Raw genomic sequence first — 20,789 nt, 5'->3', positions numbered from 1 at the left:
TACGTTGATGAACCCGGTAACTTTTCAGCTGTTCTTCGTTAACGTGACATAAATCGGTTATAATGATTTTCATTCAGTCAGGACGTTACGCTGACACTAGAGCCACATGCGTTGCAGATAGATTGTAGTAAAGCATTGATTAATGCCTGGTTTTAAAATTAGCTAGGGTTAGCTTCAGTCTATCGACGTCATTTTAATTATCGGCTTTATCGTCTCTTCCAGCCTTTTTCTCTTTCTGTTGATGACAGTGAATGAAAAAAGGCTCAACTCCGCTGCTCTCCACTGACCCTCCCTTCCTCATTTCCTTAGTGTAATGCCCAGCGCACACTACACGATCTTAAAGTTGTCGGCCCATTTTCAAAACCTGAGAGATCACACATTAACCGACAGAAATCCTAGGTACAACGGTTCCATTGGGTTCGATCGTGCCTGTGGTGTCCAACAAAATAATGGCTACAAGTCCAGCTAACTACTGTTAGCTTCAGTAGCTACTGGATCTGCAGTTAACATTAGCTACTGCAGGGCTAACTTCAGTAGCGAAAGTTTACTGTAGCTACCAACGTTACAGTTAACTGGTTTTAAATTCCTGTAGGGATTTTAAAAAGGAGCTACTGAAGCTAACCCTAGCAACTGCTAGCTACTGAAGGGTTAAAGTCAGTAGATACAGTTAACTGAAGGATTAGCAAAATAAATTCAAAATAGGTATGCTAGCTAAAGTTATCAGAAGAGCTGTACAACAAACCATTTTATCTGCAAGGCCAATATAATCATTTTGGTAGGACTGTTAGTAGAGCAAGTGTTTAAAAATAAACTTTTATCTAAATTCATTCTATTGCTGTGTCCGAATTCAGGGTCTGCATCCTTTGAAGGAGCCCGGTCTACGGATACTGGGTCCTTCAAAGGCCGTGAATAAACGAAGACCGGAAGAGAAAACCCCCACTAACACGGGGGGAACATAGAAACTCCCACAGAAAGAGGCGCCCAGTTAACAACGAAGTCCTCTTTTGTGCGAAGATGCAGCACTAACCACTGCAACACCGTTCCGACAATTTGATTGGTCTATCACCTCAATTTACATGGTTTTTGAAATTGGGGAAAACCAGAGCACCAAGAGAAAACCTACAGACATTTTGGTTCAAAATATGAGATGTAATTTCAAATGGTTCTGACCTGGACACTTTTTGCTAGTTGCTTGTGTTGGAGGTTTTCTTGCTTCTCTTCCTTTTTTGGCGTTTCTTGAGTTTCAAAGTGTCGTGTCGTTTTCCACAGCAGACTGCCTCCACTTCAAGTTCTGCTGGTTCTTCTAGAGGAACGTCTGATTCTTCTCTTCAGCTCCTCTGGAGGTGCATCATGTACCTCATTGTCCTGTGACAGGGTTTCCTCTAAGAGACGGTCCATGTTCATGGCTGCAGGGTCAGAGATGTTATTTGTGTCTTTTTTCCCCATTTCTTTCTTGACACCTGGCCACTTTCCTTCTTGGAGCTCCTAGTTCTTCGTCTTGGAGCTTCGTTTTCAGATTTTTTTTATCTCCGTTTTGTAATTAACCTCACTGGCAGAGTACACTTATTGGAAGGTAGTGAGGCTTTTTTGGAGAGCAGAAACATCTCCTTCATATCGAGTTTTAAGTTCTTGATAAAAAAACTTTGGTTTGCTCCACTTCACTTTGGAGATGTTGAATTGTTTCTGCGGATTGCTGCTGCAGGAAAGTGAACTCTTGTCGCAAATTGTTCTTTTCTGTCCTGAGTGAGTTGATGAGATGGTGGTCATATTTTGCTCTTTCCAAATTTAATTCTTTTTCACAGCTCACCTCATATTGATGACATTCTGCTCTCTGCCTCAGTGCAGAAACATCTGCTTCATACATCCAGTTCAGTTCTTGGTATGAAACCTTAATCTGCTCCAGCTCTCTCTGCAGATTTTTCTCCTTTTCCTGCAGGCAGGTGATCTCCTTGGACATTTGATCTCGGAGATTGTCCTTCTCCGCTCTCAGGTTTTCATTGAGTCTTTGCTCCTGCCTGATTTTCTCCTCACAGAATAGCTGCATGTCTACCTGCAGGGACCCCACACCTGCGATGAACAATGAAAATAAGGAGCTTAAGTTTTACTAGAATCATTAACCTAGCATTGCTAGCATCTTCTTTAAAATATTGATTATTTTGAATATCAGTGTTATCATCTACTGACATGTCAATAGTATCACAGCAACTTGGCAGATTTGAATGGAGAACAGAGGACCTGTCAAATTGTTTCCTCAATTAGTTACAGTATACAACATTTATTCATATTTATGTTCTTTTGCTTTAATACATGAAAAGCACAAAAAGGCCAACATTTCTTTTTCATCGGCCTGTATTAGCCTGTATTGCTATTTAGACTCAGTCAGGTAAATGAGGTCAACGGCTAGTGAGACTGATTTCCAATACTCATTATCTTCGACTGCTTTTCTTCCCGTCAGCGTTTGGCGTGTATCTGTTTCTCAATGGAATTTGGAAAAAGCAGGAGAGGAAATGCCAACAGGGACAGAAAAAAACAAGATTCCACTGAGGGCATCGATAACGCGCCCTTCCATCTCTGTCCCTGTCCCTCCTCTCTAAACAGGACATTCACATCCACGCCCATCGTCCTGACCATCAGCACCCACAGAGTTGGACAGCCTCCTGCATCCTAGCACTTCCTCCCATCGTAATTTGCTCCGGCGAGAATGGGGCAAGTATTCAACAACTTCCTGTTGGGGGAGGAAATTGCTCTTTGGTTTTGTCTGAGATGACGTCGGTATTGCTTATGACTTAACACTGATTCTGTTTGTACTTCCTGTAGGGATTTAAAAAAAAAAAAGGAGTGGATAGTAGACAGAATGCTTAAACTAAATGTCTGGTGTTAAACTACAATATGTTGGGGGTATAAACTGTAGATGAAAGCAGCAAATTCAAAACCAGAACAAGAGACTCCCGCTTTTCTTTATATCTGGCCAGTAGAATTTTGTCAGTCTTTATCACTGAGAGGTCCGTATGAGTACTTCCTTCTTTTTTCTTTTGCCATTTTTAATGACTTTTTCCCAAAACAAATTCAAAATGTTATAATGTAACCTAATCGTTTCCGTGGCCGCAATTCAAAGCCAATTTAATTGTATTTAAAAATATTAAATTTTGTACTTGAAGGAACATTAACACATGGTTCCTGAAATATTTTACTAAAAAAAAAAAAAACCATAGGAGCTAAATTGTATGCCTTTTACCATTTTACTATTTTAATATCCATATATATGTTTGTTCGATATGGCATACCTTGTCATTTATAGTTTAAAATATGTTTGTAATGTCGCTCTTTCTCCTAATAAAAATATTAACACAAAAAAAATAAATAAAAAAAAAATAAAAAAAAAGAAATATTTTACAAATGAAAATCAAAATATGTTGCATGTATTTATATTCAACTTTTGTGACTCCTTGCTTGTCGTAGAATCCCATTTCACGACAGTGACAGTACCAACCAGCTTTATAAACACAGAGACCGGCGTTCTGCATTCTTCTTAGCAATTTTGACCAAGTCAAGTAAAAGTACATAAATTTTTTCCAATAGATTAACATCTGGATTAAGATTTGTATGATTTAATATTGACAGTTTCACTGTAACTTTGGGATTTTGCAGCCACTAACAAGTCTTCCATTGGTTTCCCCTTCAGATCTGACCGTCGTCCTTGTCCCGCTGTCCTCTTAACGGTTTCTCCAACATTTCTCCTATTTTGTGATGGTCTCACACATGACCTTCATGGCCACATAAATTGGAATAGGGTGAGTATATCCAAGCTCTAATACAGGATTCCCATTCTTCTCTTGCTGTCCTATTTTCGGAGCATCTATTTGGAGTCTACAAAAATACACGTGCTGAATAAATTTTAGTCTTCCTGGGAGAGTCTTTAGTTTCGCCAAAAATGTGCAGTCAGAAAATTTCTTGCGGGTACATGAATGTTTTTTGGTAGTACTATGCAATGGAAGAAGACAAAAAACAAATATAAAAAAAAATACAGTCAGATACAATGGATTCTGGAGTACTCTGAAGTTCAGATAACACACTGGTTTGGTTTTCTTGAAACCGAACGTCCATCCATCCAAAAGTATACATTTGGGTAAATGTGTGTATTTTTATTTGTATTTGTTTTATTTTTTTTTGTTACGTACTATGATGTGCTCACAAGGACTTATAAATGTGTAATGGTGAAAGGTCAATTTTTCTGTCATAGACTGTGGAGACTTTAGACTTTTGTAACTGCCCTGATTTCAACAACCAGGAGCCAATAAACTCCACCTTTATTGTTCTTATCTTAAAAGTCTTCGTAAGCTTTTAATGCCACACGATTGTCATCAACCTGAGTAATGTAATCGTCCCCATTCCTCTTCTCTATTCTGCTCGACCAAACACCCATCACAGCAAGGGGAATTAACTTGTCAACAGATGACAGCTTAAAACCCAAGAGAGAATAATCCGCCATTAAACAAGTGCACATAAATCACATGAGCTAAACAAAGAAAACACCTTTTTAAATGTTAGTTTCTGAACATCTTTATCAAATGCTTCCCAAGAAATTGATAAGGCAAATGACTACAATTTGGTTTAGATGTTTCCAAGAATTGTTCTTGTTCCTTTAGAGGCAAGGAATCAGGTTTTCAGCATTGAGGAAATGCTTGTGATTCTCCATCTTGTTTCATGCTGTGGTGCATAACCACATGGTACTACTCAAGGCTTCAGTGCACCAACGCTATCTGTCACATCCTCTTCCTTCCTAAATTTGTTATGTCAAGGGTTTAAAAAAAAAAAACGCTGATAAGGTTAGGTTCTATGCTGCTTTCTGATAGGTACATGGATGCACATATGAAAGATATCTGGATAAAATACTTAAACATGTAAACGTCTCTTTGCGTCAATGGTAGCAACTCTGACTTGTCAAAACGGAAAACGAGTAAAGTCTGAGGCCAGTAGAATAATTTACATTTCTGCACCTGTACTATCTGCAGTATTGTGTACTTTGCAACAAAAAAAACACGCCAAAAAACGCAAAATCTTACCAAGTATTTTTGGTCTATTTTCTAGTACAAATACCTTAGTGCACTTGAAATAATTTGGAGCTTGTGCCTGAATTGGTTAAATGAGAAGTAGGCTAAGATTAAGTTAATGTTATTGCCAAAAGCTCAGTAGATTGTGTTTTTGTTTGTCTGGTTTGTCTCTCACAAGATTAATAGATTCATTACTTTAAATAGTGTCTAAAAATATGCTTTTATTCAAGTTTCATCTTCAGATCACTTAAAATGTGTTCATCCACAAAGTATTGTAAGATCATCTTCTTTAAATTAATAGTTTTTGGTCTATTATTTTTCGTTAGATGCCGTTTTTAAGGAATTGATGTCACATGCTCTGTCACAGACGACGATATCTGACAAAATACCATTTCACTCGATGCTCAAACTCAGTTGTAAGAAGTTTTTCTTGTCTGAATCTTGGATTTGGTGCAAATCTGTTTTTTCTTGGTAAAAGCTGATTGTATCTAAGCAACAGGCGGTGAGCTGTGGCGTACATGTTGCAAGCTGGAGAAAGGAAAAAAAATGAAGAAAGGATAAAGAAGCTGCTGATAGAATCTCAGAGCTCATGTTGAAAATTTGCCTCCCCCCCCATTTCAGTAAACGGATGAAGACCGCTTGAAATTTATAAAGTGACAAAAATTAAAAGTAAACAAATACTGATCACAGTAGCATGTTAGCATTTAACTCAACACACATTTGGAGTTTCTTCTCCTAGCTCTTCTTTAGCCAGTTAGCTAGCTTGAAAACACACCGTTGGCCATCCCTCGACACGAAAAGGAGCAACTCGCTTGAAGCTCCTCTGCTCATTCTCTTCCAATTAAACAGACTCACATCTTTACTTCACTCGTCACCCTGGAGGCGCCCCACACAGGACGGAGAAACCACGCAACAATCAGCATCTGTTTGCCGTTAGCCTAGGTGTAGTGCAGCATGAACGTGCACGGCCATACATTTAGTTTTCTGTCAGGCTGCGTTCGCTCACCGAAAGGTTCATGAGGTTTTCATTGTTTCCACCTGTGATCCGCGGCCTGCTTTTGTAACTTTGTTTAATTTATGATGACAGTGATAATAACCAGGGCTGAAGCTAGCTGCTATTCAGCCCGATTCATGAAAGTGAAAAAAAAAAAAAGGGAATATTCAAGGAGCTCAAAAAAAAAAGAGAGAGAATTTTGAATGTTAACAGATTATATATGTGAGGCTGTCTGTTTGAGATGCAATGAGCTCACGTAAAATAAATGTTTTAGAATGCATAAAACGAAGCAGAAATGAACTGAAAAAAGAAAAGCTGAAAATATGTGAGGCGAGTGGACATTTATGCCTTAAACATTGTAAAATAAGGCAAAAAATAAATAAAAAACCCTTCTCAAGTATTAGGTGGACATGTACAGACACAATACATGTTTGGTTTGTTGACAAATCCCCTTGTAAATCTTAATATGTGAAGTAGCCATTTGGCTGGTTGTTTTTTTGTTTTTTTTTTTTTTAACTATAAGCCTTCTAAGACATCAGGAAAAGCTCTTAAATCCTTGTGAATCTTCGACAACGACCAATTAAAATCCCAGTTAAGGCAAACATGTCTGAATAAATTCATAGCGTGGCTTAGGCACACAAGACCTGCTGAACACATTTCACCATGTTTATATAAGTATATTATGTAAAAGCCCATTGACTTTCAGTTACACTTATTGCTTCTCCTGTGATGATATCTGGATGGCTCTTCAAAGATTGAAAAATTTCCTCAGCAGACAGTCGTGATGCAGAACCCAAAACCAGCCAAGTTTGTTCACAGTTGTGCCGTGCTTGTGCTCTAGTCTGAGGGCAACGACTAGAAATAAAAATACATTTAAACCGACTGCTGCCTCTCAAAAAATGGAGCTGGTATCTAAGAGAAGACTGCCAAAGTCTGTCCAGTCGAAACAAAATGTCATCCACTTGAATAAACTTAGGAGGATGGCAGGAGCCGAGAATTGATTTATATGCCTTTATAGAGCGGTAAACATTAACTGTTGCAGTGAGTTTTGGGGAAGATGCTAAGCTGATGCTAAAGTGATATTAGTTGATGTTTGAAACTACTAAACTAGGCAGAAGATTTGTAAAGATAAAAACTTTGAATTGTAGTGGAAAAAAAGTGTCTTTGAGCAACACAGTTAGAGATTAACCTTTTTATCCACAAATTGTCAAGGTTTTGGGATAATACAGCTTGATGAATTTATGAAAACCACCATTAATTACAGAGATTAACCTTTTACATCAATGTTTAGCTAGATAGCAAGTATGAGGACTGGACTTTGGAATGATGAGCAAGAAGAGGAGCATGTCCATCGGAAGATTTTTTATCTTCCGAAGGTGCAGACATTTTCCAAGATCTTCAAACTTGAAACCACCTGGAGTCTGAGTCATTATTTTTTACACACGGAGAGGCAAACATAGAGCCAAAATGTTATGAAATTAGACAATATTTAGTTCATGACACACTAGCAGGAACAAGACAAAAAGAGGCTAAATTGAATGGATCAAATTGCACAAAAAACTGTTTTTATGGATGTAATATGTATAGATGAGTTTTGGTTATTGTCTTCCAGCTGTAGTAAAAATCGTTACAGAATTGCACTGAGTCTTAGAATAAAAGTAGAGTTTGTTGGTAGGCACTAAGGATGGGAGGGGGCTGTCTACAGGGAATAGAGGGGAAATGTGCAAAATGTCAACTGGAGACTTTCAAATCTCAGTCATGAGGAATCCTGTATCTCTAAAACCGACTTTGAAAAGTCATAACTCTCCTGTTAATGCGTCCATAACGGCTTTTACGATCAGAATTCGCTTCCAAATCCGAGGCACCCTCAGAACGTTTTTTTTTTAAACGTAAATAAACAATATTATTTATTGTTTATCCAAAACCAAATCTGCATCGGACTCTTCATTCCTGGAATGATCCAGCCCCATTAACTACTCACATTTGACAGTTTGCCCACGTCTTGTATAACAAGACCAAGACAACGGCAAGAAGCGGATTTATGAGCAGAAAACATCAACTTGGAAGGCCCAATGTACGAGGAAATCTTCTTAACCCGCTGAAGCTGCTCAACGTTATAAATAGAAGCGGCATGAGGCGCAATCTAAACAGATGCTGCCATAGTAAATATTGTTCATTTGAAAGGCATGTGTGCTTTTTTGAAAATAGAAAACAGTGGGGAGGTTTGAATGCCAAAAAAACAGCTTTTACTAAGCTAAAGTATTCTAATCTTTTTTTCTAGGACAGTGGGGAGGTTTTCCTTGAAATTCACAGAAGAAGTGAAATTGTAAGTTACATTTGTTCCTCCTACAGCTAAGGAAAATACACAATGTACTAGAGGAGATAAAATGAAGTGCATTTTTTAAAATCATTTTTGTTGTTCCTACTTGTACCAAGGAACAGCAACAAAACAGAAGTAGTATTTCACGTCTTTAAATTGCTGGGTAACTAAGCCAGCTTTGGCCTATCAAAATCACAAACACACCATGGTGAAATGGCCCAAGTACAAATGTGTGCATACATGTCGAAAAAAGTGCCAGTTTTTCTGAAAATTCTCAAAACCCTTCAGTCTTAGAGGGTGTCATTTATTTTGGTTTGGACTGAAAGGTTCATAGTCTTGGCAAGACGCTGAGAGTCGGAAAACTCATCCATCCTTTGGCTTCACTTCGCGTGGCAGAGTAACCAAGGTAACTATTCAAGGCAGAAAATCCAACCCTCTAAATGCCATCGACGGTAGTCTTTTTTGTGTTTAATTTTGTGACCTTTTTTCAACCCACCGTCTTCTAAACAAAGGCGTTAAAAACTCAGGCTTGGATTTTTGCTATACCGGATGCTTGAGGTTGCAGTTGACCAGCCGAAGATCCATCACATGTCAGAACACAGACTGCCGCCGTATTTGACAAACGCACACATTCATACAAAGACGGGACCCGAACCACCTTTCAACCAAAGCTCACTCTGGTAGGTCCCAACGTATCCTCAGTCCTCAGTCTAAAGTGCTATACCGTATACATCGTCTGGGTTTGGGATCTGGGCCTTCTTCCCTGACTGTTCTTTGGTTGGACAAAGAGATCTAAACAAGACTCTGTCGGTACCAAACGTCTTCCATTTCTAAATAACGGAGACCTCAGAACATGTTGGGACACTCAGCATTTCCCCCAATTTAGGCTTTGACACAATCTGTTCTCTTTATTGCTTGGTTTCTGCTGTGATGCGATCAACTGTGGGACTTCATAAACACAATTGTGTTTCACTCCAAATCCTCTTCAATCAACGGGACACATGAAATTCGTCCTGAACGTCATTGGCTTTTATTGTGAACTGATTGTTGAATTTAGAGGGAGCTGATTAAGGCTTTAACATCTGGATTTGCTTTGTAACATAAAGTGGCAAAAAAAAAATGGCGTTAGTACTTTCAAGAGGGCACACAATATCTCTACAAAAATACAAAAGGGTTACAGAAGGATCATAGTTGTAATAATACTAATGACTGACATATGTTTTCTGAATTTCCAGAAGCCAGAGATGTTCTACTCGACCAGTGTTTCTGCGTCTCTTTCATCCATTTTCTTGTATGATCTATGGCTTTTTGTAGACAACAGCAGCTGCCAAGCGGTGATGAACAAACGTCGGAATACCGTTTAAACCTGTTCCCACCATACACTGACAAATTACCAACAGACGTGAGCTCATGTCCGTAAAAACCTCCTGAATCCCTCGGCTTTCTCGCTTCATCCTAAAGGATTTATTGTCTCCTGGTAAAGCAGAGCGGGCTGTACGACAGCGAGACGCAGGAGCAGAGACACTCTGCCGCATGAGCGGAGGCGCGGAGTGATCCTCCAGCGGCACCAGGGGCCCGCGAGTCAACCAGATGCTTGAGGTTGCGGTTGACCAGCCGAAGATCCATCACATGTCAGAACACAGAGTGCCGCCGTATTTGACAAACGCACACTTTCATACAAAGACGGGAACATGTGGACGGACTTGAAAACCGATAACCTGTCATGTTGGATGCAGACAAAGAAGGAGGTTGTTGTTTTTTCTCTACTTTTTTTTTTGCTTTCACTTCATTTTTCAAAGGTAGAAAAGCAGGAGGGAAAACAGAAGAGGATTGTTTCCAGTCGATTCTTTCCTGCTCCCAGATTATGGAAACAAAACATGCTTGAGTATTGGGAATTGTGTGGTTTTCCTGTCATAACTCTTAACAGGACAGAGAGACACACACACACCAGAACATGAGATTGCTGACATTAACTGAGTGAAGACATTCTGCAACTAAGACAAAATCTATCTATCCATCTTAAAATGGAGCAGCGGCGTCACTGCAACGATAGAGAAAAAGTGTAAAATGTGGGTTAACTGAATTGCAATTCTGAACCAAAATTGCACAATTTCATGTTACGTCATATTATGCAGCCCAATTAGGAAATCTGCTCAACCCCGATGCTGAGGTATGGAGGAGGTTCCATGAGCCTGTGGGGCAATTTCACCTCCAAAATCCCCAAGAACCTTGTTAGAGTGCATTGATTCATTACCTCTTCAATTCATTGACTGTTTGGTTACGTTCTAGGACCCGATATGCCAGATAAATGGATATGGTTTGTTCTGAGGGTTTTTATAGTAGGATAATGAAAACAAAGTTACACAGAAAATGTTGGTCAGACATAAAAAAAAAAAAGAAGAAGAAGAAAAAAAAAAGCATTCCTGCACCAGTTACATGAACACAAAAATGATGGGGGATACTAAAACATGCAGGATGCCGGCCCTCGAGGACCGACTTTGGGCACCCCTGTGTTAGGGTGTAGAGTGAAGTTAGGGTTCACAGGGCAAGTCTGCTTTCACCTATGCTGAGAAGTTTTACTCATTTGTTCTGCATCTTTGAGTCTGACCAGACGGCCCAAACAGTTAAAAATAACCAACAGTTTATACTACAACAAATGAAAAAAATACTGTAATTTTTTTTTTATATGTCTTAAAGAAAATCCAGTGGGTTTAAATTTAATGCGTGCTACACACTTTCCTCAACATCCTCCAAGAAAATAAAGCACAGCCTTGATATGATTTAGAGAGGAGACCCGTCACATAGTTTTCCCCCCATTTGGGACTGATATCAGGTTTCGGTCGAAAAGTACAACCAGATGTTGTTTGGCATAAAATAAATTAACTCTGCATCAAAACATTCCAGTCCGAGTTTTCTCCAAAGAACAAACTCGCTCCATTAATCGTCACCTATTAAACGCGTGCCAGTGGAAATGGCGGTGTGTTGACGCTGCGCTGTGTGAAGTAACACTGATCGAAAAGTCCTCATTTATTGCCACGAGAGTCAACGGCAATAAATGATCAACAGGATGATTGGGGAAGACTGAGCCAGGGGCTGGAAGTGACCCGTCTTATTTGGGTTATGTAACTGCAAGCAGGCTGATGAGAGATTAGATTGTTTATGAAGACACCCTGAAGGCACCCAGTGCAATGCTGCACACAATGAGAAGGTTAAAGCACAATCACCAGCTCTGTTTCTTCCAGTCAGCCGAACGAACCGAGCGGGAAACAAAACTAACTCACATTTTATGCTAAAGTTTAACAAATGTTTGATCTGTGAAAGTACAGAAACTTTTTAGTTTTTTTTATATATATATATATATATTAAAAGATTTCTCTGAAGAAGACCAGAGTGACATTCATTAATTTATTTAAAACAAGCTGAGACCAGGATCAGATAGCCGACGCATGAGTCACTGAAAGCATGAAGCAGCAGCGGGTTTGTTTTATGTCTCTCACACCAACCGAGGTTCATTTTCATCTGCCTTCATGAGATGCATTTCAACACAAAAGGTTTCTTTGTTTACTGTTGTTGTTTTATTTTTTGTTGTTGTCACACTTGAATGTTTCAAATGATAAAAAAGTGGATGTAAGACAAAGAATATATGAGTAATTACTTCAACTAGTCTAACTGGTCGGAGCCATGCTAGCTGGATTTGGAAAACTGCGTGTCGGTTGCAACGTGCAAAAAGCTTTGTCGTCTTTTACTCCTCTCAGAGTAATTTCGTCAGGGCAGTCTCACCATTGGAAGTGCTTTCTCCATTTGTAGATAAAGACTATACTCTGTAGTTTGTTGAAGTTCCAAAGCCATAGAAATGATTTCCATAATTGAAATTGACCATTTACAAATGACATTTTTTTAATTTGTTCTGGGCCTTTTCAGGTATTTCAATTGTTTTTCCTGAACCTTAAACAGGAAGGTTCAGTGCAATACTGCACACAATGAGAAGGTTGTGATCCATTCCTGGATACGAAGCCAGGAATGGATTCTTGGGATCTTTGTGTAAAAGAACATTAAAACCAGTCACAAAACACCATAAAAAAAGATCCTGTCGCCGTCGATCAGACATTATAGTGAAGAAGTCTCCTTAGGGCTCCACTGAGGATGTGTGCTAACCTGGTCTTTACCACGCAGCACATAGTTTAAGCAGTTAAACAGATTTATGCTTACTTTTTTTTTCAATTAGCTTTTTTTCTGTGGTTTTTGCTAGCAGAAGCTTTTTTTTATTTTATTTTTTTTTTTAGGCGTGTCTGTTTTGGCACATCAAGCCTCTAGGCATAACTCCATCAGCTGCTTAATGATGGATTAGTTCTGCTAGCAAACAGCAACCCTGTAAAATCTTCCCAAAGCTTTTCCAATGGACTAAGCACTGGTCTTTGACAGGTCTGTTTCAAGAACTAGAGGCTAAGAAACTAAAAAAGCAGCCAAATTTGTTTTACTGTTGAGCACCAGACAAACTCCTTGTCTTGAAGGTTATTCCTCCATGAGGACCACCTTAGTAGAGTGCAGGGTGGTCCCGTTAATAGACACTCAATATCTGACGTGAGCTCCGGAGTGAGGCCCAATGAGGCTTCAAGCCTCACTTGAAACTGTAATCGAATTCCCTTCAGTAAAATTCATCTCCAACTATGACTTCTGAAGAGGTAAGAAAGCCTTTCCATCTTCAGCAGATCAATTGTAAAACCTGAGTCAAATCTAACAAAAACTCCCTTTGTTGCTTTCACCAGCGAGTGCCAAGTGAAGAACACCCGGGGGACGGCAACGCCATCACTCACGTTGGGCAAATCCCCACCTACTTAAACGGGATCTACTGGTAGACATCAACGTGCCGGAGACTCGCTCACAAATCAAAGAAAAAAAAAAAGACAAGCGTGAAATACGACTGGGTCCTGCAGGCTGCGCCAAAGCAGGGCAAAGCGAGGCGGCGGACTCTAAAACACCCCGAGCAGACGGAGACGGAAACCCGATGACAGATGGGCCGAAGCAGAAATATTATCTGGGAATAAAGCGATGCAGCTGTCTGATAATGCTGGAGAGGAAGGAGAAGGCGAGAGGGAAAGTGAATGGAGCGCCAACAAAGTTTAAGATTTAGCTGCAGTTGATTGTGTAAGTCGAGGCCAAGCGGGGCTCCAGCGCAGATGGCAGGGCAGTCTTCTGCATCATTACACACATTTCATAAATCTACAGCGGCTGCCAACTTAGAGCATCTTAAACTTTTTTCTGTGCCCTTTGTGCTACAGCACAAAATTTTGAACTCCTGCCTGTCTCGTGGAGAGTAAATATCGAAGTGGTAGTAAAGTCATGTCCAAACTTTCCTAGACCGCAAATTCTCCTCCTGCTGTGAAAACTGTCAACTGGCTCTAAGCAGTAATTTCAGCTGGGAAAAAAAAGTTTACAAGTAACACTGCACAAGACATTCAGTAGTTTATTTATGGAGGGACAACGTTTAGCTAGCCAATTTGCAATGCAAAGATGATGAGTATTTATTTCGAAGTTGGATTAAAAAATAAACAATCATGGATCAAAAAGAACAAACATTTTCTAAGCAGGAATGTCTGGTTTTTTTCTACATGATATGAAAAAACCTGCGAGAATGCTAAGTGGATACGGAGCCAGGAATGGATTCTTGGGATCTTTGTGTAAAAGAACATTAAAACCAGTCACAATTCTGCGGTGCAAAGCTCAGCATGAGTTCAGGAAATCTCTGGAAAACCACACTTAGTATTAGGAGCACAGATAATTGCTGCTGTTTAAAGACGATCGATTGTTCTGAACGAGTGTTTTCTTCAGGTGAAGCCTACCCATTCAATGCATTTACAAAATTTAGTGCATCTTTGTCCATAGGAAACAATACTGTCAATTGCTGGAGCGTTAGAGCACTGATTTTGTTAAAAGAAATGATGGAGTGCCTGAGTGCTCACCAATAGCTCCCAAAGGCAGATGATGGAGACTAGACAATAAAGACCCTGAGGAAAAACAGCTGCTCATGGGGTGAAGGGGGAAACTTTTCATTGACCTGATTCTTCATGAGCCACAAGATGAGTCCAGATTTAGAGCAAAGTTGTGCTGGATACATGACGTGGTTGGATCATCTCCAAAACCTCAGCTCTTCCCAGTCCACAATAGTCAGTGTCCATCAAGTTGGTCCAAGGAAGTTATAGTGGTGAACCCACACTGGCCATGCCTCACTGATGAGAGATGGGTGGCCAGCAAGGTTCGAGCTACTGTAGCTCAAACTGCTGAAGATGTTAGTGTTGGTTCTGAAAGAAAGGCATCAGGACACAGTCCAACAGAGTTCAAGTGCAGAGATGCCCAACCGTAGACCAGACGGAGTGGCAGCTTTGCTCTGTTTCAAATGTTACCTGCCACAAGGCAAAAACTTTGAAGAGAACAAGAAGTTTGGAGGTATTCCGCAGATCTTCTCCAGTTCAACCATCAAGTCCAATTGATGGAGACTTCAGCTCACATATGACAGCACTGACAGAACCTCTTCCGAGTCAGATGCCTCACCACACTTGCAGGGTTCTACTAGATATACTATATATATATACAAGATTCATTCTGCCTGTCTCTAGGGGTTCCCCATATACATCTCTCGAGTAAAATCCCTGGAAGATCCCTCAGGGGGAATTTTTAAAGAAGTTATTGCAAATTTTCTTCCAGGGAAAAAAATACTTTGAGGATCCATCCACCTGACAAGATTCTGCTTTCCTGTTAATGTTGCCTTCCATTCCCTCATCCGTAATATATTAGATTAAATTATACGTTGTCATCGGCATGAGAACGGTCCCCACCAAGCCTCCTTCTCCCCTCATCACTCCTCCGTTATTTTACCGTTCTGCCCACTACAAGCAGATGCCGACACGCACCACTTCCCTTGCATTTCCGGACTTTATAGTTACAGCCATCCCAACAACTACAAGCTGCAAGTGTGAACAGCAACTGCAGATAAAGTGCAGGAACTGTCTGCACATGCTTAATGTGTTAGACTGGCTAAAGGAGAACGAGTCTCCTGGGCCAAGCAGGAGGACGACCATCTGGACCTTCTTATATGAAGCAGAAAATAGAAAGCTGTTTTGCTTTGAACAACTGTGCTGGTTTAGTCCACTTCCAAGTGCTTTCAAAGTGTTGTTAAAAAGGAGTGGAAGCAACACAGAGATACAGAGACGGCATTGTTAACCCTGTTTATTGCTTGATGGTCTGATATACCAAAATTAATTTTCAAAGGGTTTACTTGGCAATGATCTTTTTATTTTTATTTACGTTTTCCAGATTTTTCCACTGTAATATTTTTTTATCACCTGCTTTTTTTGTATCCCTTGCAAGAACAAAGTGTAATAAATGTAAAATAAATGTATAGTTTACTGAAATAACATTCTCACTCTTAGGACAGCTTAGAAAAATCTGATCTTTTAACTGAGGACATTTATTCAAAGCTGAACACAAATCTATGTTGGGAAATATAGATTAATGTGTTGGCGCCATCAACAGATTTTTGGGGAGGAACGATTTCTATTAAGGTTTTTTCCTCAACCAGTGAAAGTTCTTATTTATTCATTCATTTATATTTTTAGAATTGTTTAATTAAGATCCATTTTCCTTAGCCACTTTTAAATATGGGAAAGGCAAGTGAACATCACATGAAACTAAGGCAGACATGTTGAAATGGCTCTAAGAATGAACCAAACTCAATAAATTTGTACTTAAATTAGTATTTAAGTGAAAAATTTATTATTACAATTATATTCAAGAGAAAAAAAGTATTTCTAAAAAAAAAAGGCTCACTTTTTTCCTTTTACACAATGCTCACATATTGTGTAGATTAACATAAGACGTATTTATATCTAAAAGTGTTTAAAACCTTCCTACAACAGACATGACATTTTGACATTTTATCAAGCTGGGGATTCGGTTTGATTGAGGTTGCCGTTCAGTCCGTGTTTGGTTCCCCAGTTTGTCAAAACGGATCAGACGTTTTGAAATACTGCTGAAAATACCAAGCGTGGCCAATAGTTCTTTATTTCCTCTCCTGAACTACCACGCTGGAGAGGCATTTCACCGGATTTACTTCCAGGGTAAATGCCAGAGATGTCTACAGTGAGCCAAACTGAACAAAACCACATTAGCCCGGAGAAAAAGCCAACTGGATTCAGACTCTCCACAGCCTTGGGCAATGAATGGTGAGTCTGTTCAACAGGTGTGGCTGTCATAATTTTGATCATGTTTTTACAGTGGGATGTAACCAGAGTACATGAGGGAAAACCCCACACATGCATGGAGAGGACATGCAAACTTCACACATACCGTTTCTTTTCATCTACACTTATCTCGGCATCTGGCACAAGCTGATGTCTATCTCTAGCTGTCATCTGGCAACAGGCAGGGTCCGCTGTGGACAGGTCGGCAGTCAAAAAGACGCACGGGACTAACAACCAGTCACACACACAAGGGATGCCTAAGGGCAATTAATCTAACAGTCAGGTTTTCTGGACTTTTGCAGAAAACCTGTTAACTGTGTTGATTTCACCTAGCTCAATGTGGCAATCTCTAAAAGAGGTCTGCAGCCTTTACAAAGTAAAGTTTGTATGAGAAGGTAACAGAAAAGCAACACTCACCCATTACTTGTAAATAAAATCCACAGGTTGTTGTGCTCAGTGCTAGCTGTTAGCCTCTCGAAGCGTTCATAGATACAGTCTTTAAAATGCCTTACAAAGTTCTTACTGGTCTGTCTGAGTGAATCCAGGTTTGGTATGGGTTTTCCATTTTTAATGATTTCTTTTTTACCCGTGAAAGACCGCCTTGAAAAACACAATTTTGCAAAATCTATAACTAGGTCAACCTTAGTTGAACTGGATGCGGCTGCCATTTTGTAAATACCAAGTTCACTACAACGACGGGAGCTCTTTACTTACAGGTAGGCCTGTGGAACGAACCGTTATTTTATGTCAATTTTGATTGGCTGATAAATCTGTCAGTCACGCCAACTACGATATTTCTGACGAAGGAGTAACAGAATTTGAACAGCAGTTCATAAGGAGGAGCAGCTCAGATGCGTTTAAGGCACTTTTTAAAGTAGGAAATGAAAGTGAAGCAACAATAATACCAACAAGCAGCTAGTTTGATAGATATTATCAAACATTGCTGTGTAATGTTGCACCCCACCTTCCGTCAACACTATACCTGTCAAGTTTTGGATTGGAGAATATGGGAAATTTGGGTAATGTAAATACGTTAATATTATTGGCGACGTAATTATTATTCTCCAGGCCAAAGCTAAAGATTTTTTTTTTAACACACTACAACATTTTGCATTTTCTTTCAGACAAGGAGCAACTTGAAAATGTCTGCAACAGCTCGCAGGTCCGGGTTTGTTCGCCGCCTTCTCCTCGGAGGGGAATATTCGGTATTTTATTTACAAAATGCTCCAGCATATGTATCCATCCGCCAGACTCAAATGCCGTAAATCAGGCGGCGCGGGGGCCGGCAGGTGTTTATCGCAGTCGGACAAACACTGAGCCAGTCAAGACACTAAAATGTTACGTAAAAGCTGGAGCGGGGAGAAGGGCAGAAGATGACGATTCCATTAAGATTCATGGACAAGTTGAAGACACATGCGACCTTTAAGCGACCGCTGCCACTCCAGCGTTTCCTTTCGATAAAACAAGCGGCAGCTGAAGATGAGCCGAGTTTCCTCACATCACAGCGAGCTTCAGCAGACCTCCGGGTGAGTACAGCGCCACACGTCAAAGGTCTAAACAGCTGATGTAGGGGTTTTTACGCATCAGAGGAAGTGGAGCAGAATCACAAGTTAAAAAATAATGCACTCAAGTACATATAAAGATGAATCACTTCTCATTTTTGTGGGTTAAGAAGACGTTTTGCGAACTCCAACCTGCTCTTCTCAAACGTGTCTTCCACAATTTTTTAACGTACGTCTGGCTTCTTCTTCTTTGTTTGTTTGTTTATTTTCCCCTCACACACGTTTAGCTTTCACAATGTGCTTCTAGTTTTCCGACGGACGATGATTAATGCAAACCAAAGCTGTGCAGTCTTTATAGTTAAAGAAGGTTTAAAAGTTATGACTATCTTATAATATACGTTAACAGCTCGTGTTTCAACTTTTCACCCTGAGGGTTTTTGAAATAAAAAATCTTTTTATGTATTTTTCAATTATTTAGTTTGTAACACCCTGGAAATTGTTTCTTTTTCAGAATCCCTGTGATGCATTCTGACATCTAACACAAAAATAGCAGATTTCTCTTACCACATAGAAGAACTGCATGTCTGTCCACAGGGGTGAGTCTCATATGTCCACAGCTGGAAGAGTGGAGGTGAATGCGGCAGGTCCATCCAGCAGTATCATTAGTCCGTGTATGTGTGCGTGTGTGTGTGTGTGGTTCAGGTGTATAAATCAGGTGCTGATGAGGAAAAGCAACCCCCTCTTCTGTTAGTCCTTCTCCCTCTTCTTCTGCTTTTCCGTCACGATGCTGAACTAGCTGCAGTTTCTCTCTTCCCTCCTGCACTTGATGTCACTCCTCCCCATCTCATTTTTTTCTTTCCCTCCTCCTCTCCACATGACTCCAGCCCCCAGCCCCTCCCATTTGCTCTTTTAGCTGTGTTTCCTCCAATATATACATATATAAATATATATATATTTATTTTTTCCTGTCCCTTTGCTCCTCAGGTTAAAGTCAGTTCTTCTCCTTCCCTCCGTTTATTTAATTTTCATTCTCTTCACCCTAACTCTGTAACCATGTCAGGTTTTTATTTCCCCTATTATTCAACTTGAGGGAATAATTAGTGAAGCCTCACAAGCTGCTGCACAACTGTCTCCCTCTGTTTCTCTCGGTGCTGACTTCAGATTGCTGTCAGCTCTTCCTGCGTTAGCGGCTGTGTGTGTAAGTGTGTGTGTGTGTGTGTGTATGTAGGACGTAGATAGCATGGCACGCTCTGAGTTGTCAGAAACAGGAAGTATGCAGCTTGGTAGTTTGGCCCTGATGAAAGCGTCTTTCCCTCCCTCTGCGTGTGAGTGTGTTATTCTAACACTCTCTATGGGAATAGATGGAGAGGTACCACAGGGTGACGCCGCGGTAAAGGGAACAGCTATGGGTGTTTGATTAATTAGTTTATCCTCCTGTATGTGCAAAATCAATATGATCCAAGGAGACGGCCCAACTTTGGAGACTTAAAGTTCTGGTTGCGTGGAAATAGCATTATTCGTTTTATTTTAATAGGTTGCGTTTTAGCTTTTATCCATATTTGCATTTCGCGCCTTGACGCTGCTTCCCCTCATTAAAATTCTGTGCTGTATGTTTAGGAATTTGTGAGGGCCTCATCAATTCAACATATTATTTTTAGTTAAGCTTTTACCGCTTTTCTTTTCAGAGCACAATTTGAGTAACCAGTGCAAGTTCTTTTTAGCTTTTGTTTAACGTTTTCCGGCTCCATCTTGTCGCTTGTTGTAACAGTAGGGTGAGTCAAGTGCAGCTCATCTGGGACGTGTGATTGATAGGAGCGGAGCACCGTGCACAGTCAAAGGAACTTCTGCACCTTACTTTATACTCTATTTAGACCATAATTGTTTGTCTCTGTGCTGGATGAATTGTAGGCTTATTAAAACGCGCCACAGAAGAAGCCCAACCATCAAGCAAATGATTTTGCTTGATGGTTGGATCTAAACTCTGCTGGCGGTGTTCTGCTGTGGAGAGTCTTTTCTTAAGCAGAGGAAAGAGAATCTGGTGGTTGACTGGAAGATGGATGGAAGTGAATAGAAGATAATCCTGGAATGAATCCAGAAGACCCGAGCTGAGAAACGCTGATTTAGACCATAACGTATTCGTGTCTTGGAAGGGTCCAGTCAAAGTAAAGACCTAAATTCAGTTATGGATCTCTGACAAGATGTGGGGCATCAAAATTTACTGATGTCCTCTGTGCAGTCTGGCTGAGTTTGAGTAATGTTGTAGACATTTCAGTCTCTAGATGTGCAAAACCAGAAACACGCCCTAAGACACTTATAGCTGTAATTGTACCAAAATGTGATTGTAGAAACTAGCTCTAGGGGGTCAAATACTAATTCATGCTGCACTTATCAGATGTTTTGTAAAAAAAAAAAAAAAAGAGAGAGAGAGAGAGAGAAATCTTTGAATTGTCTCGGTCTATCACAAAATTTTTTCTGCTAAAATGTTCAATAAGCTTCAATCCTGCCGCAAGGTACTTTGAGTGTCTTCACAAAGACAGCTAACTCTAGAATGTACTTATGTATGTGTGTGTGTGTGTCTGTATTTAAGAGTCTTTCAGTACACAGCAGCCGCAGACACAGCTCTATAATAAAACTCTAGCGTTTTATTGTGAAGTTGTCACTTGGTTGCACTACACACTCAACTGA

At 40.0% G+C, this 20,789-nt stretch overlaps 1 protein-coding gene and 1 long non-coding RNA gene across 4 annotated transcripts in view; one reads left to right on the top strand and one right to left on the bottom strand.

Moving 5' to 3' along the window:
* Nucleotides 1-18,917, bottom strand: part of arhgap36 (Rho GTPase activating protein 36) — a 61,190-nt gene extending 42,273 nt beyond the window's left edge. The window contains exon 1 of one of the 3 annotated variants that reach the window (XM_044097683.1): nucleotides 18,669-18,917. In XM_044097683.1, the coding sequence (XP_043953618.1) occupies nucleotides 18,669-18,686 (18 nt within the window). In that variant the 5' untranslated portion in view covers nucleotides 18,687-18,917. Of the gene's footprint in view, nucleotides 1-1,170; nucleotides 1,581-17,019; nucleotides 17,266-18,668 lie in introns of those variants that run through there. The other 2 variants (XM_044097686.1, XM_044097687.1) reach the window with 2 other exon arrangements.
* LOC122820342 lies at nucleotides 8,299-10,827 on the top strand. Its single transcript, XR_006368770.1, has 3 exons — nucleotides 8,299-8,771; nucleotides 8,878-9,045; nucleotides 9,601-10,827. It is a non-coding gene; the product is annotated as an uncharacterized LOC122820342 (long non-coding RNA).
* Nucleotides 18,918-20,789: the final 1,872 nt, after the last annotated feature.

Source organism: Gambusia affinis, linkage group LG18 (genome assembly GCF_019740435.1).
Source record: "Gambusia affinis linkage group LG18, SWU_Gaff_1.0, whole genome shotgun sequence".
Taxonomy (NCBI): domain Eukaryota; kingdom Metazoa; phylum Chordata; class Actinopteri; order Cyprinodontiformes; family Poeciliidae; genus Gambusia; species Gambusia affinis.
The sequence above is the reverse complement of the archived record's forward strand: the minus strand, read 5'-3'. Positions and strand labels throughout refer to the sequence as shown.